Here is a 25927-nt window from a genome sequence, read left to right as displayed (position 1 = left end):
CTAACCAGCCTACCAGCTCCTGGACATTCTCCTCTCTCTCTCTCTGGTCTCCCATTAAACTACAAGAATTATTGATACTAAAAAAAAAAAAAAAAAAAAAAAAGAACCACAAGAGAGCCGGGCGGTGGTAGCACATGCCTTTAATCCCAGCACTCGGGAGGCAGAGGCAAGCGGATCTCTGTGAGTTCGAGACCAGCCTGGTCTACAAGAGCTAGTTCCAGGACAGGCTCCAAAACCACAGAGAAACCCTGTCTCGAAAAACCAGGAAAAAAAAAAAAAAAAGAACCACAAGAGACCCTATCTTAGAGCCAGGTGGATCTCTGAGTTTGAAGGCAGCCTGGACTACAGAGCAAGTTCCAGGACAGCTATGGTCACACAGAGAAACAGAGAAACCTGTCTTGAAAAACCAAAACCAAAAGGGGATGGGGGAGGGAGGATCAAGATCCTGCCTCTAAGGAAGCAGATGGCATTCTTGAAGATGCTATATAAGGTTTTCACACATGTACACCTGCACACATACATGTACAGGCACACATTTTAAAGTATATGCATATGTATAGAATGTAGGTGGAATATGAAGAATCTGAAATTCTCAGAAGTACATCTCTGTGAAAACAGTTCGACTGTTCCCAAAAGAGCTATGTAGTCATATTTCCCATCAGTTTTACTGCTGGGCACATACCTGAAAGGATGGAAGGATTTTCTTATACAAAACTTGTACACTAAGAAGCTGGGCTCGGTGCTGCATAATTGGAGTCCCAGATACTCAGGCAGCTGGAGTTATCACTTGAGCCCAACACAACAAGAACCCATCTCAAAAGCAAAAAGAAAAAAAAACATAAACAGAAATCGAAAGAAATTAAAAATTAAGCCAGGGCATGGTGGTGTATACCATGGTGGTGTATGCCAGCACTTGGGATGGAGAGGCAGGCAGATCTCTGTGAGTTAGAGGCCAGCCTGGTCTACAGAGTGAGTTCCAGGACAGCCAGGGGAAAGACCCTGTTCAGAAGGAAGAAAGGAGGGAGGGAAGAAGAGAAGGACTGATTTTAAGGCTCGTAAAACATTCATGCAACAATATTCATAATAGCCAAAGAATGGAAACAATTCAAATGTACAGCAAATAAAAAGATAAAGCAACATATATAGAATGGAATCTTATTTAACAATAACAAGAAAGGAAATACTGACCCATGACAGCATGGATAAAAAACATTATGCTAAGTGAAAAAAACCTGGAATGTAAAACGCTACAAATTCAATTAACTATCCAGAACAGGTATATCCAGAGGAACAGAGAGGAATATGGAGTGCTTTCTGTGGGCTCAAGGTTATATTCATGGGGGACAGAAATCTAGAATGAGACAATGAAAAGGTTTGTACATGATGAATATACTAAAATCCACTGAGCTGCATACCTTGGAAAGAGTGGTCTTTATGTGATATGAATTATACCTCAATTAAAAAGTGGGTAAAGGGGGATGAATACTCAAACTAAGTATAAATATTTTTACTCCAAAGAAAGTTACAGAATAAACTGAGCAGCAACAACCTTAATTTTAAACACACGGGCTATGGTCTCTAACGTGCGCACAAATACACAGAGGGTGTGGTTATGGATTTTTGCACCTGGTTTTAGCTTTTTTTTTCTCTTTAAGGAATTCATCTCTTAAATGTATCACTACAATACACATAGATGAAGTGATAAATGAAGGTACATTTGGAATGAAGAGTACCTGTGAAACAAGATGGACCATGAGCTGATAACTTTTCAAGATCAGTGAAATGGGTAAATAGAGATTAAGTTATTGTCTCTATTTTTAGACCCTCAAACAATGCAAGCTATCATTGAAAACCTTAAGTTTTCAAAGGAACTGAAAAGAGTATATTGAAGCTTTAGATGCATTTCTATGTTTATTTCATATCTAGTTGTGATATATAAGATATGGGATCAACTTAGATATCCATGAATGAACTAACTATACATGCAATAGAACACCAGTCAGCCATAAAAAGAAGAAAAGTCTGGCCAAAAAAAAAAAAAAAAAAAGGAAGAGAAGAAGGAGGAGGAGGAGGAGGAGGAAGAGGAGGAGGAGAAAGCCCAGCATGGCAGTTACACTCTGAGCACAAAATAAAGAAATTGAGTCATTGCAGTTAGTCTGGTAAGCACCTTAAACATCTTCATGTTTTTGTTGTAATAGTATTACATGCCCTTCAATGGAAGAATGGATGAAGAAAGTATGGAATATCTACACATTAGAGTACTACTCAGCGGTAAAAAAACAATGACTTCTCGAATTTTGCATGCAAATGGATGGAAATAGAAAACACTATCCTGAGTGAGGTATCCCAGACCCAAAAAGATGAACATGGGATGTACTCACTCATAATTGGTTTCTAGCCATAAATAAGGGTCACGGAGTCTACAATAGGTGAATCTAAAGAAGCTAAGTAAGAAGGGGAACCCAAGGAAAAACATATAGTTATCCTCTTGGCTAAGGGAAGTAGACAAAATTGCCGGGGAGAAAATTTGGATCTTGGGGTGGGGTGGGTTGGGGGTAAGGGGAGATGGGGAGAGGAAAGTTAGAAGGGAAGGAGGTCGGGCCTTGGGAAAGCAGGAGGATTGGGATAAAGGAAGGTTGGACAGGGGAGCACAGAACCACAATTCTTAGTTAAGGGAACCACTTTAGGGTTGCCAAGAGACCTGACCCTAGAGGGGCTCCCAGGTGCCCAAGCTGAGGTCCCCAGTTAGTTCCTTGGGCAGTTGAGAATAGGGAACCTGAAATGACCCTATCCTTGAGCAATACTGACGAATATCTTGCATATCATCATAGAACCTTCATCTGGTGATGGATGGAGATAGAGACAGAGACCCACACTGGAGCACTGGACTGAGCTCCCAAAGTCCCAATGAGGAGCAGAAGGAGGGAGAACATGAGCAAAGAAGTCGGGACCACGAGGGATGCACCCACCCACTGAGACAGTGGAGCTGATCTATTGAGAGCTCACCAAGACCAGCTGGACTGTGACTGAAAAAGCATGGGATAAAACTGGACTCTCTGAACATGGCGAACAATGAGGGCTGATGAGACGCAAAGGACAATGGCACGGGGGTTTGATCCTACGTAATGTGATGGCTTTGTGGGAGCCCAGCCAGTTTGGATGTTCACCTTCCTAGATATGGACGGAGGTGGGAGGTCCTAGGTCTTACCACAGGGCAGAAAACCCTGACTGCTCTTTGGACTGGAGAGGGAGGGGGAAAGGAATGGGGGGAGGGGGAGAAGGGGGGGAGGAGGGGGCATAGGGGGGAGGAGGGGGAGGGAAATGGGAGGCTGGGAGGAGGTGGAAACTTGTTTTTTTTTCTCCTTTTCTCAATAAAAAAAGAAAAAAAGAACTGTTAAAAACATATGTAAAGAGTAAACAATTAGTGTACAACAGTGCATTGTCTCTTTGAAAACTGGGAGGTTTGTGCTCAAATGATAAAACATAGTTATTATTATTGTGTGATCCTGCAAGCCCACTCCTATATATCTAACCAAGAAAACAAAACATACATTACATGAAATTTTCTATAAATGTGTTTACAGCAGTTATTCAAAATAGTCATAGGACCAGGCAGTGATGGCACACATCTTTAAACAAGCACTCAGAAGGCAGGAGCAGGCAAATCTCTGTGAGTTCAAGGCCAGCCTGATCTAGAGAGCAAGTTTCAGGACAGCCAAGGTGACACAAAGAAACCCCATCTCGAAAAACAAAAAACAAAATAGCCAGATCTAAATGACCACTACGGATGAATGAATGAACAGAATGCCTCACACTGAAACAGTGGGCTACACCATTATAGTTAAAGGAATGGATGAACCTTGAACACATTACACTAAGTGAATAAAGCCAGTCACAAAAGACATAAGATAGGGTTCCAGAACAGTGAAATCTGATAGACTGCTGACGGGATAGAAAACAGACTAGTGGTTGCTTAGTGCTGGTGGAGATAGAAGGTGAAGGGGATGACAGCTAAGGATAAAGACTGTCTCTCTGAGATGATGAGACACAAGTGACTAGGTAATATGTGAACTGCACCTTAGAAACTTACTTTAATAACTAAGTTGCCTCTGTGGCACTTCACCCACACCTAAGTACAGTCATTGTTAACTATTTTGTACTTTTGTTTCAAAAGCTTCTCTATACATATATAAAAATGCACATACTAGAACCCTAAAAGAGGAAGAGAAGTAAAGAGAATCACACTATATTTACTATTCTCCAATTTACTTTATTCTAATAGTAAATCAAATCCTTCTTACATCCGTGCGTATATTTGGATAGCAGTCCGGCATTTCATTATATCTCAATCTACTATAATCTAATCAGATTACCTGATCATACATTTATACCATTTCCATTTTTCCATTACCACAAAAAAAGTTATTTAAAAACGACAATAACAACAAAACCTATCCGTAACTCTCTATACAAGTCACTATTTCTGTAGCACTGGGTCTTCAAACAGTCTACTGAATGAAAGAATATAAACTGTGTGGAGGGGCCATACAAGGGTTACTGCTAAAGTGTGCATACATGTATGCCTCAAAATCACCACAGTCATCAACTTGTAAGGTTACTTTTGTTGTTTGTTTACTTTAGTTTTGTCTTTCGATGCAGGATCAGAAACGCAGCCAAGACTGACCTCAAATTTATAATCCTCCTTCTTCTCCTGAATGCTGGGATTATGAGACCTCACCACTCCTGGCCTCAACTTGGTGAAAGTTCTAAGAGTTCTGTTATTTTAAAAATTAGATAAATTACACATAAGCAATATCTGTACCAACTATTAAGCACATTTTTATGTGCACAGAAGAATGGTACAGTAATGGTTAACAATGGCCACCCCTCTTTAGAAAAGGGTGGGATAAGGACTAGAGACCCAGGCCGGTCAGTAGTGCTAACCTAATACACACAAGAGCCTGAGGTTCGTCCCCCAGATCCCAAAAAAACTGGGTATAGTGACACACAGTTACAACCCAACACTTGGAAGGTCGGGAGGAAAGACTAGAAATTCAAGGTCACCATCAGCTACAGGGTAAGTCAAAACCAGCTGGGAAACATAAGACCCTATCTCAAAAAGGAAAAAGTAGGAAGAGACTTTCCATTCTCATACTTTTAGAACACTTACTTTATATTTCTATTAGATGGGTTTGTTTTTGGTTTGGTTTAGTCTGGTTGGTTCTAAGACACGCAGAGTCTTGCTGTGTTAGTTTCAGACTGGCCTTAAATTTGTGATCCTCAATTTCCTAAGTGATGAGATTATAGGTGTACATTACCACATCAAGCTAGGAAAATGTATTTTTCTATATAAATTTTTTTGTTGGCCTTTCTGGTTTTGTTCACCCCCTATACTATATACCCCAGGCTGGCCTAAACTCACAACTGTAACCCAGAACTGGCAGAGATCCTGTTGCCTCAATTTCCCAAGTGCTGGGATTACAGGAACAAACCACCATGTCAGCTACAAAGTTATTAAAAGGAAATTGAAAATAACTATTATAGAAAAGGTTTTCATTTGGGGCTGGAGAGATGGCTCAGAGGTTACAAGCACTGACTGCTCTTTCAGAGGTCCTGAGATCAATTCCCAGCAACTATATGGTGGCTCACAACCATCTACAATGAGATCTGGTGCCCTCTTCTGGCGTGCAGGCATACCCACAGGCAGAATGTTATATACGTAATAAATAAGTAAAAAAAAAAAAAAACAGATTTTCATTTAACTAGCCTAAAAAAAGTACAGATAGGGCGTCCACACCCAAGATCCGTTACCGTCTACGCAGCTCGGAATTCGTGCCTCCGTCTACGCAGCAGCCATGCCGCCGTACACCATTGTCTACTTCCCAGTTCGAGGGCGCTGTGAGGCCATGCGCATACTACTGGCTGACCAGGACCAGAGCTGGAAGGAGGAGGTGGTGTCCATAGATACTTGGATGAAAGGCTTGCTCAAGTCCACCTGTCTGTATGGGCAGCTCCCCAAGTTTCAGGATGGAGACCTTACCCTGTACCAATCTAATGCCATCTTGAGGCACCTGGGCCGATCCCTTGGGCTTTATGGAAAAGATCAGAAGGAGGCTGCCCTGGTGGATATGGTGAATGATGGGGTGGAAGACCTTCGCCTGAAATACATCACCCTCATCTACACCAAATATGAGGAAGGGAAGGATGACTATGTGAAGGCCCTGCCTGGACACCTGAAACCTTTCGAGACCCTGCTGTCCCAGAACCAAGGAGGCAAAGCCTTCATCGTGGGTGACCAGATCTCCTTCGCCGATTACAACTTGCTAGATCTGCTGCTGATCCACCAGGTCCTGGCCCCTGGCTGCCTGGACAACTTCCCCCTGCTCAGTGCCTATGTGGCACGCCTCAGTGCCCGGCCCAAGATCAAGGCCTTCCTGTCCTCCCCTGACCATTTGAACCGTCCCATCAATGGCAACGGCAAGCAGTAATGTAGGGAGAGACCGGAGCTGCCTGTCCTCCTTTCCCCAGCACTAATAAAGTTTGTAAGACTTTGGAAAAAAAAAAAAAAAGTACAGATAATGGCCTCAAAGAAAACTGATAAAAAGCAATGACTAAACACAAAGGAATTGTGCTCAGATTCTGCTCAAGTGCAGCATTCCTTATCAAAAAAAATGCACCACACCAGCGGGGTTCAGATTTCAGGGTTCTTTCAGACTTTGGAACACTTAAGATTGTGGATTTGGGGATTAGGAATGGCTATCCGATACTAAAGTTATGACCATAAGAGTAAATCATATTATTTATGTGAGCCTCGGATTCATGTGATATATTTAGTATTCTCAGCCGCATAATTAATTATCTTTTTATAGTTATTACTATTATGACTCAATCATATATTTGATAATGCATGATCCTACAGGGATAGATTGACTTTGGTAAGACAATGCCCAAAATAGTCTTTTTGTATATGCACACTTCAAGCTTTAAGACAAAGTGGAAACAAGAAGGGGTACAAACATCAGAATAAAGCAAAGGAACACACTGGAGTACATTTGAAAGCTAGGAAGAAGTTCAGGGTAGCTACACTGGTGCATAGGAAATAAGTGACTACATATAGACAATTTGTTGCATGCCACTCTAAGGAACTTGATCCTGGCATGGAAACTAGGTGAGGTCATTGCCTAACGGTAACTGAAGAGAGAACAGGTTAAAGAGCAGGCCAGTATTCTTCCAATTTTTATTTTCTCTGAGAGCTGAACATTATGTTAAGGGGTAGAGTCACCCAAAGCTAAGAGTATATATTAAAAATCCATAAGGAAACCTACTATTTTGTAAGTTAATAACAAAATAAAATGTAAGACAAAAAAGTTTCAACAGAGATTCCCTGCATGAGTAGATAAAGGTACTCTAAGAAGTCATCAGTTACTAAAATGAAAAGCCCCAGGACCAGGGTGAAGCCACTTCTCTATGAACCCCTGGGGCTCCCCAAACAATATTGTTACTACACTGGTTGCCCACTAGAATTACACAGTAAAACTCTACGACACTAAAAGCTTTGGTCACAGGATATAAGGAAATCAAGTTTTAGCTGAACTAGAAGCTTCCTCCCTTTCAGAGGGTGTTCCACATGCTGGAGCACTGTCATTAGCAGTCTTACTTAGCTGTGAACCCTGTGTGCTATACTACCAACTGGCCAGGCAAGACATGCCCAGCAGCACAATAATGGCACTACGTTAAAGGGGCAACAGCTTCCTGACTGGACTTATCACTCCACTGAAGCCAATGCCTGCCTGGTACTGTAAACCTACTGAAAATCCCTAGTTGAGGGGTCATATACTGTAGTAGCTAAGCTACTGCTGTCCTTAAAGTGAGCATAGCACACCTCTCAAATTACCTTCTAAATATTTTTATTTATCCCCACAGAACAGTGCTGCTATTGTCTGTGGTCAAAAGCTTATTTTTACAAGGGACAGAGGTTACTGAAGAAACTGGCCATCTAGTCTGAGTAACTGTTGAAAGTCGAGCCCTCATGCATGAGACACTGCACTCCTACTCTAAAACTCAGGAAATAATGCAAAAAGGGGAGGAAATTATGTATAAGCTGGAGGGAGGGATGGAGTGCTTAGAATACTTTATCTTGTTGTGTTTTCTTTTTTCTTTTCTCTTTTTTGGGGGGTGCCTGTGTGTTTGTGGTATTCAAGTATGTATGTATTCTCACCTCACATGTGTTGGTATATATGTGTGCATATATAGACATGAATATAGACACATGAATGTAGAGGCCAAAGGTTGGCACTGAGTATCTAAATCAATCACACTTTACTTACTAATGCAGGATCTGCTCTGAACTGAGAGTTTGCTGACAAAGAAGTTGACCCTATAACTCAAAATAACAACTACTCAACACATTTTCAGACATAAAGAACACTGCAATATGCCACAAATAGACACATAAAAGGTAACCTGGCATGGGTACTAATGAAAATGGACAGGGACAAACAGTGTCACAAATCTAATTTGTAAATATGTTTTCCCTGCTTCAAATCAGCAGAGTGATTACAGGAGGAAAACAAACTTACCAAATGAATACTGTCCTGAGAACTTTTTCTTCTATAAGGCTTCACAAGGAATTCTGCAAAACAAACAAATATCCTACCATCATGATTATGCCAATTGAAAGCCCAGCTTACCTCTCACACTAACATCTTTAATTGCTGTATGGACTGCTGGTAGATGTTCAGACTTTTTCCTCACATGATTCAGAAACCTAAGATGTTCCTTTCTGAGCTTCCCTCAGTGAACAAGTATTATCTCCCACAGCTGGTGAGGGAATCTCTGCTGCTTATCATACCTATTCTATCCTGTCTTGGACTTCTAGTTCAAGGTCTTTTGTGCATACAACTGACTTCTACCAAAGGATCTAACATTGTTTTGAGGACATAAAGTAATGGGTATATAACTACAAACAAAGAATTCCTGCCATTAGGCAATAATCTGATCTTTGTAGAAATAAGAGAACTATATACCCAATCTCTTTGGGGCAAATTCTCTGTAGTATTTATTTATAGACAGAATCTTTCAGCTTGTTTTGGAGCTTGGTTTTTCCATTTGTACTTGTTTGGGGCAGTGTTGTTTAGTTGGTTTTAGTTGTTTGTAACAAAGCCTTACTCTGTAGCCCAAGCTAGCCTGGTATTTACCATGTAGCCCAGATAGCCTACGATCTACCTGCCTCAGCCTCCTGAAATCTGGGATTACAGGTATGACATACCATATTGAGTACAGGATTATTATTTAAATTACATGAAGTAAAATAAATGAGTAAGACCAAATAGAGTACCAAAACTCTAAAGAATTAGAAATGAAGGGCAAAATTCAAGAAGCAAGACAATGATATGTTGGTGACTTCTCAAGTAGATTAGGTCCAGTGGTAACTAGGTGTGTAAAGAATAAAACTCAAGACACAGGTCAAATCTATGGAAAAAAACAAACTTATGAGCCAGGCAGTGACGTATACTGTAATTTTAGTATGTAAGAGACTGAGGCAGCAGGACTGCTGCAGGTTCATGAGTAACCTAGGCTATATACAAAGACTCTTTTTTTACAAAAAGTAAAAAGAATAACCAGCTTACAATGCCATATAAATCAGACAACACTCAACAAAAAAAAAAAAAAAAGACTGAAGTAGATTAGTTAGCTCTGTGTCAGCAACGACTCCTCAGCCTTAGTCAGGTAGTGTATCATCACTGTAACGATGCCAACCAATCCATTCCTCTAAGGACAATGTGCCAGATAAGGGCTATATAAAGTTGAGTCTGAAAAAGGCTCTCTGGTACCATAAGGTTATAAACACAGCAGAAAATAGAAGATTTATGTTCTCCTCTTCATTGAGATAGAATGTAATGTGGCTACGTTAAATCCAAACAATTAATAAAAGATCTAACTATAATGGAAGTTAAATACATGAGATACAAATTGAAGCAGAGGATAGGACAGGCATAGAAAAAACTTGAAGTTAATCCTTTAGGATTTACCCTAGATTCTATCACTAAGGAGTAGAGGAACAAAAAATTAAATCTTTCTGAACCTATCTCACTAAGGCACAAATTTCTATGTACATATATATATTATATGTGGTATGATATGTATATTATATATATCACACATATATAATGCCATGTGGATATAATGTATCATAGGAAATAGCCCGGGGCTAAGGTCAAAGTTCAGGACCTATATCTAGTTAGAGCCCCAACATCCATGTAAAATGACAGGCATGGTAGCATGTGCCTATAGTCCCAGCATTGAGAATGTGAAAACAAGAAAATACCTGGGACTTGCTGGCCTGCTAGCCTACCAAATCAGTGAGTTCCAGGTTTAGTGAGAGACCTTCTCAAAAAATAAAGTGGAAAATCAATCATGAAGACACCCAAACACAACCTCTGGCCCCCTTCATGCCCACTCACCTCCACCCACATCCAGGCATGGGAGAGTCCTAACAAGTGTAAAGTACAATATACCTGATTTTAAATACCATGATAGTGTATATTACTGTGCAGCTGCAATAGAAGTTAACAACTTAAGGGCCTGAAGGCTCTGAGACCATAAGGGAATACACACATTCAGTTCCTATACAAACTAGTTTGTGATTAGCTGCATGCAACCTGAAACACTGGCTTCTGCAAAGACAAAGTGACACCAGTTTATATATCATTTATACTGTTTAAAACTAAATATGAAAACAAATCAAGTTAAACCAAATTAGTAAGGAAAATCTAAAGAGAGGGTAGGCCCCCTGTAATATTTGGGGGTGGGGAATGTGTAAGTAGAACTTGTTGACTCTGGTATGTTTCAGGGGGAAAATAGAGTGCTTTTTAGGTGGTCCTCTCTCACTTTTCAAATGGAGGATAAGAGTTCAAAATTTTAAGAAGGCAATATTAAAAACTTATTTTTAAATAATCTATTTTCCACTGAAATGAAAACAAAAGGACTTTCCTGTCTATAAATAGTAATAAACAGATTCTGATATAATTGAGTACAGAGGCAACATTCAAACATTCAAGGCTGCAGATGTGGCTCAGTTGACAGAGTGCCTGTCTAGCATGAGAAAAGGCCCTGGAGGTCCTGGTTCAATAAGAATAACCATTTGGTGCATGTCTAAGTGCTAGCATTCAGAAGTGGAAGCAGAAGGATCACAAGTTCAAAGCTATCTTTGGCTATAAAAGGGTTCAAAGGAGTCATGAGCTACACGAGAGCCTGTCTAAAAAAATTTTTTTAAAAAAAGAAAGAAACATGAAAGAACAGACAAAACTCAGTGATGTTAAATTTTAAGAAGCATATCTTGGTGACTTTTCTCTGAATCTTAGTGCTTCCTTGCTATGGCTATTAAAGTTTCTAATATCTAAAACTAGACTTCTGTAGCACATTTGGTAGGATTATTCAATGGTGGGAAAATGATTTAATCATAAGAACTAACCCAAAGCCAAGTATTTAACAGCTGAATGAAATGAGTATAACAGAAACTTATTCCCTGAACCTAAAGTTTTCTTTGGAGTTTTTGCTGCTGAAATCAAGAATAAATGAAAACAGAAACAAGTATTCAGTCAAAAAAAAAACTGACTGCATTCATTCCCCGTGGTAAGTAATGAAGAGCCATTCATCTAACAGCACTTGTGGGTGGGAAGGGTGATGCAACAATGAATAGGGTTCCTACCCTTGTGCAGCTGCCATCTGGTCTGTGTGACTTTCCAGAATTATGACATTTTCTCATTTATGAGCATGCTTTGTAAAGACAAATGATGGTACATACAGAAGGGGTCAGTGCCTTGACGCAGTGAGACCACCAAGCAACATGCTTAAAATCAAAACCAGACACTGTGTTTCTTTTACACTTCTGAAACATTAAAGACTAAGAGCAGTCAGAGCCCTGAATGCAACTTCATGATTAGTTTACTGCATTTTCTCTGCCAGCTGTGAGACATAGATAAGCAGCTAAAATATCATCCCCTACACAAAAACAACCATCCTTCTCCAGAGGGAAAAAAATAGCAAGTTATCAGAAACAGCTAGACTCCATGTTATTACATTTCCGTATCAACAAACACACACTGGTAACAAGTTGCTTCAAACAGTAATAATCAAATACCACTGCTAAAAAGAAATATTTGGTTTCAAAAGGAAATAACCGAAGGACCAACCTGGTATAATTCTGGAATTAGACAAGTGATGCAGATTGTGTGACTCATTAGTTGTACACATTTCTTTTTAACATGGGAGAGATTCTGAACACAATCCTCAAAGGGAGCTCTGCTACAGAATTTCAGTTGGTGACAACACTAAAGGTCATTTGTCTTCGATGAGTAGCTGAATTACTGGCAGCTATTTTTCTAGCTGTGGACCTCAAATGTGACAAGTTTACACTAAAGTAACTGTGCTTTCCCATTTTTAGACACTAAGATTGATTACACCTCACAAATACCTTCCTACATTCCTGTCTCAAGGAACCAAGCACGAGGATGCCACATATTCACAGAAAAGATTAACTATATTCAAACCAACAGCAAATCTGACTGGTAACCTTCAAAATAACTTATTTTACAAAGACTTTTAATTTTAACCTTTTAAATGGCAAGAGAGAGAGAGCACCAGCTACATATGATGTCTATTATCATAAAAGATTAAAACCAAAGATCATATATTATTTATTTTTTAAAAGTTAACATTTAAAACTTCAAAAGTGGAGAGATATTAAGTTCTGACTTGCTCTTTATAATCACTTTGGTGCAGAATACATTCTTTTCATATTTGACTCAGATGTATTAAGCCATTAACAGAATTATAAGAAGTTCCACAAGTAATCTATAATGTTATTACCTGCCTAAGGCATCACTTTACTACCGAAATTAAGAATTAAAAATATAATTTTGGAGTAAGAAAAATAGTTCAATGGGTTAAGTAAAGAACTCAATTTGGATCCCCAGATCCCATATACAAGCCAACATGACAACACACACCTGTGCTGGGGAGGTAGCGACAAGGCCCAGGTTCAGTAACTGTGTAAAAATAGGGTGGAAATAAAACCACTTGATGTCAACCTTAGGCTTCCTAATGTGTGTGTACTAGCAAGTGTACACACCACACACACTATAAGGCAGTATATTTAGGTAGGTCTGCCATCTAAAATGAAGAAATGCTTCCTATTTCCTAAAAGGGAAGAGACATAATTTATTGAGAATAAAAATGCCTGGGACTTGAGAGAGCTCAGAAGTTAACAGTATTTGCTGCTCAATCACAAGGACCAACATACTCACGTACGGAAGTTAACAAATTCCAACTCCAAAGAACCCAAGCCCTCTTCTAGCCTCTGAAGGCAGTTACACATACATGTGTACATACACACACACACACACACACACACACACACAAAGTAAATAAAGTCATTTTAATTTTTTTCACTTCAGTTTATGTGTGGGGATATTTTGCCTGTGGGTATGTCTGTGTAGCATGTGCATATAGGGTCCATGGAGGCCAGAAGAGGGCTTCAGTTCCTCTGAGAATGGAGGTACAGGAGGTTGTGAGCTGCCATAGGGTTGCTGGGAAATGAACTCAAGTCTTCTAGTAGAACAGAGAGTATTCTTCACCTGCTGACCCTAAAGTTATTTTTTAAGACTGCTCAAGTCTCATTATTAACAAAAGATGATAGGAACTCTAGCATGCAATCACTAGAAATTAATTTAATTAAAAGCCAAGTAGGATCAATGTGCCTAAGTGTCAGAGGTAGTTTATTATTTATAATTACTGTGGAAACATCAGAAAGACTATCTATAGCACCGGAAAAAAGTTTCCTGACTTTTGTTCCAAGGTGTGCCTCTGGAAGGGCAAATTTCCTACAAGCATGAGTTAAGGTCTTACACTTGTTCTCAGTTAACTTCAGGTAACAGAAGTAACTGGGGAAGTTGTCCACATTCTTTTCACCCTACCTTGCACTAAATCTGTCCTCAACGCACAGATCACACATTCTATTAAAACTGAATGACAATTCAAATTTCAGAAATTTAAATTCTCATAATCATAAGTTTACAATGACTTCCTCCTTAACATTTATTTAATATTAAACCCCAAAATCTATCCCTTCTGCTTCCTAAAAAACTTAGGTGGGTTTCTTAGATAAAAGACTTAAAATATCTGTCCCTATGGAGATGGATTAATTTTACAAACAGGTTCTCAAGCAAATTCTGTAGTAATGTTTAATTTAAGAACTCCTATTTTTTTCTCCTATTTCATTTTTTTAAGAATTTCATATATGAGTACTTTATTTACATCATAAAAACTCCTCTCTATTTTTTCTCCCAAGACAGGGTTTCTCTGTAAACCTCTGGCTGTCCTGGAACTCACTCAATAGACCAGGCAGGCCTCAAACTCATGGTGATCCACCAGCCTCTGCCTTCCAAGCACCGGGACTAAAGGCATGTGCCACCAACACCTGGCTAAGAACTTAGCAGAAAAAGAAAAGAAATCTGTAAGTTATGTAGCAAAACAAAAACAATTTTAAAAGCCACTAAAGCCCCAAACTGACATTGCTTATACCAGCACACTTTGCTCCTCAATCTTCCCACAAAGCAGAATCTCCAGACCCACTTGAACACTAAATCCTAAGCCTCTCAGTGAGCAGATCCATAACAGATTTTTTTTAAAAAAAATAAACAAACAAACAAAAAACCCCAGTCTAAGATAAAGGACAGCTTGCTAAAGGAACCCAAGAACTATCTATATCCATGTATAAACAAACAAGTATGTCTTATTTTCCTATCTTCTCTAGACACTTTGACATATTAAACATGAATTCTAGGAAAAGTATGAAAGTAAACCACACCCCCCCCCCAAAAGAGGTATCAGTAACCCAAACCAAGCTGATCTGTACACTGCTTATCATACATGAATACTTTATTAGGAATGATAAGGTTTTCTCCCATTCCGTGAATTGACTCGAGTTTTATGTACAATAACAGGCATTAAAATGGTCAAGAAGGGGATATAGCTCTGCTGATAAAAGTGTCTGCCTTGCAGGCATGAAGCCATGGGTTCTATCTGCATCAACCTTAGAAAGGTTAAGAACCAGAAAGCTGAATGAAAATGCATAACAATTCTTTCAGCATACAATATAACAATAAAAATTAAAAATTTAAACTTTTGAGCTGGTCAGTGGTAGCAAACACCTTTAATCCCAGCACTCAGGAGGCAGAGGCAAGTGGATCTTTGAGTTCAAGGTCAGCCTGGTCTACAAAGGACAGCTAAGGCTACACAAAGAAACCACGTCTCCAAAAGAAGTGAGTGAGGGAAGGAGGGAGGGAGGGAGGGGAGGGAGGGGAAGGAGGGAGAGAGAGAGAGAGAGAGAGAGAGAAATAAAAATAAACTTTGAACTGATAGCTTCACAATTAAAAACTTCTGTGCTCAACAGTTAAAAGCACTTCTTGCTTTTGCAGATGACCTGGATTCAACTGTCAGTCCCTATGTGGTAGCTCACAACCATCTGTAACTCCAGTTCCTGAGATCAGATGCTCCTTCTTCTAACCTCTTCCAACCTCCACAGGCACCAGGCATGCATATAGTGCACAGACAGAAAATGCATGCAAAGTAGCACAAACATAAAATAAAAATAAATAAATCTTAAAAAAGTCTTTCCAATCCTGCTCTACTTACGTAGCACATAGAAAGCAAACAACGAACTGTCTACCTCTCCAGCCTGTAAGTGCATTCAGTTAAGAGTACACTCAAAGAAATAGAACTCACAAGGTAAAGGCTGTGTGAAATAAAAAGAGCCTACTCTTCTACAGGCCTAGTTAAAATTTATATTCTGGCAATTAGGTAGGGGGCTACTCATATTTCTGAAAACAAGCCAATAAAAACTTAAATAACCTCCAATAACTACATACCACAATGAGGGCTCTGTTCATGTGGCAAACTCAAATAGCCTTTCTAAGCAGTCCTTAGAATATTTAAAGCCAAGAGACCACAAATCAGCATCTTCACCACATACTCAGGAGAAAATAAAACAAAACACCCTTTACACTGGCAATATTTATCTCATGTAAACAGAAGGTACATATTATGACTGACATCCCAAATATGTACAGGAGGAAAAATAGAACTTTTCAACTAATGCCAAAGGAGTTCATCACTATGTTTTACTGATGAAAAGAAAATCAAAAGTATCAAGTTAAATAAAAGTTAAGTAAAAGGAATTTTTCCTTGCACTTTTAAATAACTACATTTAAATCAGCAATTCAAAAAGTTTAAACAACCCTGAATTCACACAGAAGACAAAATTCAGAACCATGGCTTTAAAAACTTCTTCAGCTGTTATTCTTTTTTTTTTTTTTTTTTTTTGTTCTTCGAGACAGGGTTTCTCTGTAGCTTTGGTGCCTGTCCTGGAACTAGCTCTTGTAGACCAGGCTGGCCTCGAACTCACAGAGATCCGCCTGCCTCTGCCTCCTGAGTGCTGGGATTAAAGGCGTGCGCCACCACGGCCAGGCCAGCTATTATTCTTAACTCAGTTGGAAAATCAAAGGCAGCTTTTTAAAAGATATGCCTCTATTCATACAAATATTGGCAAAACAGTCTCAAGATGGAAAGACAGCCAAACAGAAACTTATTCTACATACATTATAGAGTAATCCAAAGATACTGCTCATACATGAAAAACAGTGACAAGCCAGATGTGGTGGTGAGGCTAACACAGCAAGGCAACAGAGTAATACTTCCACCTCTAAGTAAATAACTACTACTATTCAATTCAGATGACAGAAAAAATATGTAACTAAATAAACAAATCATTCAATTAAGAAAAATAGTTCATACAGACAAGACCTGTCCAATGGACAAAGGGTGTATGAAGTAATTGTAGGTAGCAGTCCCCAAAACTTAGAAAGACTGACTGACACACAAACACACACACAGATGAATGCACATACAAGTGCAGACACACAGCACAATATGTGGTATACATGTCATTCACAAACAGTAAGGTTTTAAGCCTACCAAGCTGCTTTTTAAAAATATATTTTGAATATGTCACTCTCCCTGTTTAATACTCTCTACTATCACCAATGACAACTTCAATAATAAAGGTAGCAGCTAATATCATTAAGTCAATCCACTGGTCTTGTTTCTGTCCCTGCCTGTTCTTTTATCTGACAAACCAAGTAAAAATAAATACGACCCTCCAATCTGTCTTACATTATTTAGCAGTAAGCACATTAAAGTACCACCATGAATACTTCCTATCGTCCCTAAAGTTAAAAAATATATACATCCCTTGCCTTTTACCATTGCCATATTACAAAGCAAACTGCCCTTCAGAACTAAGTAGTCTATTTATCTTTAAAGTTTTAAAAGGTATCTAGATATCTTCCCTAGATATCTTTTTATTAAAATTTAATCAGAAGCCCTACACTGTGGTCTACACCCTTAATCCCTGCACTCAGAGGCAAAGGCTGGTAGACCTCTACCAGTTCCGAGTCAGCCTTGTCTACATAATGAGACCCATTTAAAAAAAAAAGAAAGAAAAATCAATCAGCCTATAACTGACACACGATGTACATTTAAAGTGTACTTTTCAGTGTTTTATTAAGAAAAAGTATGTATTTTATTAAGAAAAGTATGTATTTATAATTTTAAATACATATTTAAGTACACAGTTAATGGACATCCACAGTGCTGTATGATCAGTATCTAGAAAAATCACTATCCATATTTCAGAATCTTTTCATCCTACTAAACTGCACCTCTCCCCACGCTCTGTAATTCATTACTTCCTCCCCTCAGTCCCTGTATTCACTGTCACTTTGTTTTGATGGATTTGCCTACTCTAGCTTATATAAATGAACTCATCAAGTATTGATTTTATATCTGGCTTATTTTGGCTTATTTAGCACAGTATTTCTAGGTTTGTTCATGTGTAGTATATGAAGAATTATAAGTCTCTTTAACACTGGGTACCATTCTATTGTCTATATATTCTTTGTTGATAAATGTATCTGCTGACTATCCTACCTTTAAATACTATGAACAATGTTATGAACAATGGCACATAAAACTGTGAGTCAAGCATGGAAGCTCGCTCCTATAATTCCAGTACTTGGGAGGTTAAAGCAAAATGATGACAGATTCCAGGCCAGACTGGACTACACAGAGAGTTCCAAGCCAACCTGAAGTATACACTGATACACTGAAACTTTATTTAAAAAAAAAAAAAAAAAGGTCTGTCTGGGTCCTTCTATTTCTTTGTAGTGTATAGCGAGATGCATAACTGCCGAGTCAGTCATGCATTTTAATCTCTGAGGCCAATCTTCCAAGGTGCTTAAAACAAGGTAACAGCGCTCTAATTTATTTATGCCCCATCAACACTTTCATTTTTTAAAAATATTTATTTATTTAATGTTTTCGTGTACCACATGTATGGGGGCTTGAGGAGGTCAGAAAAGAGCACTGGATTCCCTAGAACTGAAGTTGCAAGTTGTGAGCCTTGATGTTGGTACCTTTATAATACTGAGCCATCTTTCCAACATTCTCAATTCACTTTTTGGCTAGTAGCCATAGTGAGTGTATTATATTATCTTCTTCCTTTGATTTGTATTTTCCTAATGGCTGGTGATGCCATAGAGCCTTTTTCATGTGTTTACTAGCCATATTAACGTTTTTGGAGAAACATCTATTCAAGTTGCCTTCAATGGATTTGCTATTTTTTGTTTTTCCCCTTTGCTGTTACTGAGCTGGTAGTCTAAATACCCAATCCCATGGGTTAATTTTTCAAATAGCCAAATTATTAGAATAGAAATATTTGATCCTACCTATTACTTATACAGAATTCTTAGCTACTTCTTTTGGCCCAGGCAATGCTATGGAAATAATTTAGAGAGAATTTGGAGGAAAAGTATATACCATGAAGACATGAGTCAAAAATCCTAAGAGAATTATCCCAATGCCCAGAGGTCTTTATAGAGTCACTTTACTCAAACTTCTAGTCCTCAAGATACCCAAGTTGCCTGCTAAGTTCTTCCTTCAATTATGCAAGATGTTTCAGTATTCTGCCAAAGACTCTGTATCTTCCTCATGTTTATTTGTTTAAGCTTTAAGTGAGTTTCGGTGTCACCAATAACAAAGAGTCCTGAAAAATAAATCATACTTAAGTCAGGTGTATCAAGTTTAAAAACTAACAACAAAGAGAAAGAATTACTGCAACCTAGATAAGAAATCAATCTGTTCACTATTCCCTGTATCAACTGAACACAATACTTTTCCTAATAATTGTTAGGTAATACCCATGAGATACTGAATAGCTAGCAAAACTTAGTTTTTTTAAAGTCTTATCATAGTTTACTGACAAGTACTCACTTGAATTCATTTTTAGTAACTTTTCATTCATGCTAACATGAAAAATTAGGGTTAAGATTGTAGCACAGAAAATGGGTCAAGACCATGGAAAACCCACAGAAACAGCTGACCCTGGCTAGTGGGAGCTCACTGACTCTGGAATGATAGCTGGGGAACCTTCATAGGACCGAACTGAATGTGGATGGCAGTTGTGTATGGCTGGTGCAGTCTGTGGGGCCACTGGCAGCACAGCCAAAACTAGTACATGAACTGGCTCCATTTCCTATGATATGGTGGAGGGCCTTGATCAAGTGAGTCCCCATGGGGAGGCCTCACCCCCTCTGAGGAGTGGATGGAGGGGGAAGTAGGGAGAATGAGAGGAGGGAAGGGAAAGGGAACTGATATTGGTATGCAAAATAAAAAAAAAAGTTGCCTTAAAAAAGAATGTAGCTCAGTAGTAGAGTACCCACCTAGCACGTGCAAAGCACTAGAATTGATCCCAAGTATCAAAAGAAGAAGGAAAAAAAAAATCTATGGAGAGATAGAGTAAGGAAGGAGAAGAAAAGGAAAGTGAACTTATATATATATATATATATATTTTTTTTTTTTCTTCGAGACAGGGTTTCTCTGTGGTTTTGGAACCTGTCCTAGAACTAGCTCTTGTAGATCAGGCTGGTCTCGAACTCACAGAGATCCGCCTGTCTCTGCCTTCCGAGTGCTGGGACCAAAGGCGTGCGCCACCACCACCTGGCCAAGTTAACAATATTTTAAGCCATCCAAATTCTAATATATTCAAAAATTAGTTTAAAAGGACAAAAATTCTATTGTTTTATACTTAAAAAGTCATCAAATAGTTTATTGACCCTATTTAAACATTCATCTCCAGAAATATATTGATGTATATATTGCATTTTACTTCAATATATGGAGAAATGAACTATTGTTTTAGAAATAACAGTGATGATTCTAGCAAAGTACAACATATAATTCATTTATTATAATTGATTATCCTTTTGTAACTGATGATTGAAATAAAAATGTGTTTAACAATCACAAACAAGCATTTCTAAAGTTCAGGTAATTTTACATTAAAAAAAAAAAACAGCTCAGTGATTCTGCCACAGTAGACAAAAGCCCTTCTGACTGAGGCCCCACTCCAAACCACTGGGCTCCGTCCTCCCAAAGCTAGCCAGCACATGTCCCTATTACCCACTGCACAGAGAATGAAGCCACTGATCACTGCCATGTGTGTTGCACACATGCCCCCCGTGCCCTTTCTGATGAACACCCTGAAGAAAGTCATCCAGGTGTTTCAGGCCCAGGGATGGTGGTTGGTTGTAGATTTGTGTTGATTGTTGATACTTATTTACTGTATAAATATGTGATTTATCATTTGTTTAAAAAATGACTGAAAACAAAATTAAGAGATTCAAAGTGCTAACATGCACAAGGCCCTCAATCACTATCTAGACAAAAAGAAAAATAAGGACACATGAATACAAACAGTCTAATAGTTTGTACATAGCTACTGCAAATAAAGATTTATCAGGGTGAAAAATATGACACAAATTTTCTACTTATCTTGTATTCTTCCTGGTCACACCAGCTAAGAAACCTTAACTATCAACTCCTTTATATCACTTTCTTAACACTTTCTAAAGAATAAAACAATGTTGTATTTAATCTTCTCATTGTTGTTTCCTTGTCTAGTGTATCCATATTTATTTTCATCCTGTGTGTTCATGTCCTTTGTCCATACCAAGAAAGGAAGGAAGAAGGAAGAAGGAAGAAGGAAGAAGGGAGGGGAGGGGAGGGGAGGGGAGGGGAGGGGAGGGAAGGGAAGTGAAGGGGAGTTGGAAGCTAGGGAGATGCTGAGTAGCTAAAAATGCTTTCCATGTAAACTTAAGGACCTGAGTTTCAATACCCAGAACCCATATACAAGCTGGACACTGTAGTTTCAATCTGTAACCTCAGTGTGCCTAAAGGGAGATGAGACAAAGAGATGTACAAATCCTCAGGTCACAGGACAGCTAGTCTGGCAGACTCAGTGGAAAATAAGAGACTATGTCTCAAACAAGGTGGGCTGACACCCAAAGTTGTTTTCTGATCTCCACAAGTATGTTATGGCATGTACATGCCCACATTACTCACATGTGGGTGCACACACACACACACATATATACACACTGAATATATTTTAGCCTTAAGCATATTTTTCCATATCATTTGCTTTTTGACTTGTTTATCCCTCTCTAAACAAATGTTTACTTTCAATGCAACATTATTTACTGCCTGCTTAGTATAATTATGATTATATAATATATTATGAAAACATAATCACAAGAAGACTTTAACCCAAATGTTTACAATTACTTTTTCACAATTGTCCAAAACCAGAAACCCAAAATATCTAACAACAGGTGACTAGATGAATCATTGTTGTGTATTTCTATAGTAAACTACTCAGAAATAAAAAGGGACTAAGGTAATGTACTTACCTAACACATGTGAAATCCTGAGTTCTAGCACTAATATTACAAAACAACAACAAATAAATCCACTGATTCCAATAAAAAGTGAGTCAAAAACATGATGCTGACAATATCACAGTGATCACTACAAAAAATTGTATATCCAGACCACATGCTACATTTCTCCAAAAGCCACCAAGGGTATGTATCTATTTCAAACCTGTCTCAGGGAAGGTAACCATGAAATCCCTGAAATCAAAAGGCAAGAATTTACAGTCCACAAGGTTTTCAAGCAAACCCTTCAAAAGGACAAATTTTTCCACACATGATGATGAACAGGGGCAATACTGTCAGGATTAATTGGTCATCCAGAACCTTTGATCAAGCAAACACTGCTCATCTGCTGGTAACAAGTACTGCTCTTTCCAAAAGACAAGGGAAGAAGAAATTTGGTCCCCAATCATTTCCCAGTTTCCTACTCAGAAGAAAAAAATTGTCTAGGTTTCAACTCCCATCAAATGTCTCATCAATTAAATATAGTAATACTCTTAGTTATAGCTGATAGCTGAAAGTCCAAGCCAACGGTCGTTCTTAGTCATATCATCACACATGTAAAGTTGTCTCATAGTAATGTCCACTTTGAAAAGTTAAGGCACATTTCTTATTTTATTTTTAGTCCTAGGAGTTGAACACCCAGAACCTCATGCATGCTGGGTAAGTGGGTTTTTTTTTTGTGGGGGGGGGGGATTTTCGAGACAGGGTTTCTTTGTAGCTTTTGGTTCCTGTCCTGGAACTAGCTCTTGTAGACCAGGCTGGCCTCGAACTCACAGAGATCCGCCTGCCTCTGCCTCCCGAGTGCTGGGATTAAAGGCCTGAATTAAATCCCTAGCCCTAAAGAGTTGCATTAAAACATTTTACTTCCAGAAATCGATCTTCAGTTTTGCTCAGTAGAAAAACAGCATATCCTGCTGCACACCTGTGCCCGTGCACAGCGGGGAGCAGACCAGGGGGTTGAATCCTTGAGCGTGTGGAGGCTAGAGGTCAATCAGTACAATTCTTCTCTCACTGGTATGAACAGAATTGTGTGTATAGTTCCAAATCAAAGACTGAATTCAAAAAAGTATGTACTTACAGAAGAATCTGCTCGGTACAGAATACCAAAGAAAGAAGTAAAGCGTATTTAGAAAACATTTTACTGTTGCTCATTTTTTCACATCATCCACAGTGGGTCATGTGACCACATTTAAAAGACTGTGTTTTGAATTTTTTTTCCTGCAACGAGGTAGTGGAGAAAGGACTATCAAATTAAGCAGCAAACTTCACCAAAGAGCAAATTATTTTTCAAAAGTCAAATTTAAAACAGAACTTCCTGAGCTGAAGAAATGGCTCAGCAGTTTGGAATGCTTGCTGCTCACGATATAGCCCTGGCCATTCTGGAATTTGCTATATAGAGCAGGCTGGCCTCAACCCCACAGAAATCTACCTACCTCCGCCTCCTGAGTGCTGGGGTCAAAAGAATGCACCACCACTCTGAACACAACTCCCTCTTTTATGCTTAAGTTTCACTCCAGTTCCTACTGTTTTACACACAGCCTTTCAGAGGATTGGTCCAATGGTCATTAAGTCAAAAATTGAACATATACACTAACAAGTTAAGCAATGTTTTTTCAAGGTATTCTTAAACAGCTTAGGATCAACCTGACTTTGCCTCAAAACCCAAACCAGATCTTACAGAAGTCACTTTGTCTTTCTCATGGTACCAACAGCAACTGTACCCAACCGTATTACAGGGAATAAATATACTATATAAAGATCAAGCAAACTAAGAGATGCACCTATTAGCTTTTACCATTAATGTCATGCTATAGATCAGCTACTACACACTCTCTCAAAAAGTATATAATTATCTCTCCTGAGCCACCCCACAACCTCATAAAATTACTGGAAAACCAACAAATTGGGAAAAATAACTCTTAAAGGTTTTAATTATAGAACTGTGTGTGTATGCATGTGTGTGTGTGTGTGTCTATAGAAGGTGCAAGCAGGGGTGGGGGAGTGCGCGCACACACATACACACATGCACAAATTTAAATATTATAACTGAAAAATACTGCAAAAGTAGTCTAAGTAACAAATTTTATCTTGTTAAGTAAAACTAAACTCTAAATAAACATTTATTTTCATAAAGCTAGAATCAATGATCTACATGCCAATCATTATGGTATATATATTTTTCATGCATTATCTCATTGTATCATCACAGAGTTGTTGAAGCAGACCCTACCTTTACGTTTCACAGTGGGGGATTCAAGCTCCCCAAGGATTAAATGTTTTGTCTAAGGCCAAAGAGATAGCCTGTTTCTAGATTCTAAAATACCAGAGTAGAATAAAATCAATCATCATGCGACAAAACAGTTTGTATGCCCCAGTTTTCCCCAAGTTAATAAAATCTTTTCAACTTCTCCAAAGATTACAATCTATAATAAAGTACTGAAAACAATTTAGTAAAAAGAAGATACCTGATCAATCTTACATTAAAATGCAAACCTGAAAATTGTAGAAGTTATCTATTTAAGAAAAGAGCGGCTGTAGAATATGCAGTCAAGTACCACCTTCTTGGGGGCTGGAGAGATGGCTCAGAGGTTAAGAGCTTCGCCTGCTCTACCAAAGGTCCTGAGTTCAATTCCCAGCAACCACATGGTGGCTCACAACCATCTGTAATGGGGTCTGGTGCCCTCTTCTGGCTTGCAGGCATAGACACAGACAAAATAAATAAATAAATATTAAAAAAAAAAAGTACCACCTTCTTCAAGTTCTTTAATAAAGAGTTCTTTATCTTGTTTAGATGTGTGTTGAGATCCTGAGTACTCTAATTTTCACAAGCAAATTTAATTGCTTTCATAGATAATATAAAGAAAATACTGTCTTTAGCCCATAAATCACCACCCAAACATGGGCACTACTACCGGAAGAACAAGAGCAGCTGGGCAAGCACAACACGTCATCTACACAGTCCTGAAGTTGTAGACTACAGAAAGAACAACTAAACACACCTGTTGTGTTAAACTGGCTCTCTTCTCGTGAGTGTGTGTGTGTGTGTGTGTGTGTGTGTGTGTATTCATGGGTGTGAGTGTCTTGGGAACTGAACCTAAGGCCATGCTACCTACCACTGAACCTCCAGCCTACACCATCACATTTACATGCAAAAGACTGATAAATGCTTCTCTCAATTAAAAAATTAAGTGAAGATACTTTCAAACAAGAAATCTGCTGACAACATCTCAATAAAATACAAACACAACTTCAAAATGTCTTAACCAGTAGTAAACCAGCAGTATATTTGCATCTAGTTAAAATTTAAATATATACTGAAATTTCTAATGATATGCCAACTTGAAGTAAATATGTGAAATATTTTGCCAGTCGTGAGGTGTATCCAAGAATATGGATACAAAAATTTTATTCAAAAATTATACTACACAAAACCATTAAAAAACTGTCTGTGGTTAGGACAGGGAGCTGGCATATATCTTTAACCCAAGCACTAGGGAGGTAGAGACAGAAAGATCTGTGTGAGTTCCAGAGCCAGCCAGGGGCTACACAGTCAGATACTGTCTCAAATAAATAAACACAATAAAGTCTATTGATACGCAAGAGAGAATGTTTTTTTAAATTATACTGGGAAAACAAATTCTGAAGTATTTAGAGGGAAAATACAGTGCCTCTAACTTATTCTCAAATGACTCCAAGGAGAAAACTGGGGAAAGACATGTATAAAACAAAATATAAAAAAAAATTCAAAAAATACCAGGAGTTCCTTACACTGCTTCTAGAACTTGTGCTGAATTTCAAACTATATTATAACAAAATATTCTTTTTTCAAAGTGTGGAACAACGAGACACGATAAATAATATTTCATTTAGGTCATAGGTAGGTAATGGACATTCATTATAGCATATCATGTGTTTCCTTAAGGTTAAAAATGAAAAGGAACTCTACACTCTAATCCCAGTAAAGTGTCTTTAGAATGTTGCTGTTAAACATCTGAGTCATATCACTGGCTTCACTCCCATGCCTTCCTTTGATT

The 25927-nt window shown here is 38.4% G+C and overlaps 2 protein-coding genes across 5 annotated transcripts in view; one reads left to right on the top strand and one right to left on the bottom strand.

Annotated features, from left to right (window-relative positions):
* Positions 1-25927, bottom strand: part of LOC121436399 (myotubularin-related protein 3) — a 114862-nt gene that overhangs the window by 58578 nt on the left and 30357 nt on the right. For all 4 annotated transcript variants that reach the window (XM_041636239.1, XM_041636240.1, XM_041636241.1 and 1 more), the window contains exon 2: positions 8580-8632. The gene's annotated coding sequence lies outside the window, so the exon portion shown is untranslated. The remainder of the gene's footprint in view (positions 1-8579; positions 8633-25927) is intronic.
* LOC121436401 (glutathione S-transferase P) lies at positions 5793-6551 on the top strand. The gene has a single exon (XM_041636243.1). It carries the CDS (start codon positions 5856-5858, stop codon positions 6486-6488), a length of 633 nt encoding a protein of 210 aa, XP_041492177.1. The 5' UTR covers positions 5793-5855; the 3' UTR covers positions 6489-6551.

Source organism: Microtus oregoni, unplaced genomic scaffold (assembly GCF_018167655.1).
Source record: "Microtus oregoni isolate MIOR12 unplaced genomic scaffold, Mior012 000049F_ref0000343, whole genome shotgun sequence".
Classification (NCBI taxonomy): domain Eukaryota; kingdom Metazoa; phylum Chordata; class Mammalia; order Rodentia; family Cricetidae; genus Microtus; species Microtus oregoni.
This window is presented reverse-complemented; position numbering and strand designations above follow the sequence as displayed.

What these genes read in the sequence shown, in the direction of transcription:
- LOC121436401 (XM_041636243.1), top strand. Translation starts at nt 5,856, where the DNA reads ATGCCGCCGTACACCATTGTCTACTTCCCAGTTCGAGGGCGCTGTGAG.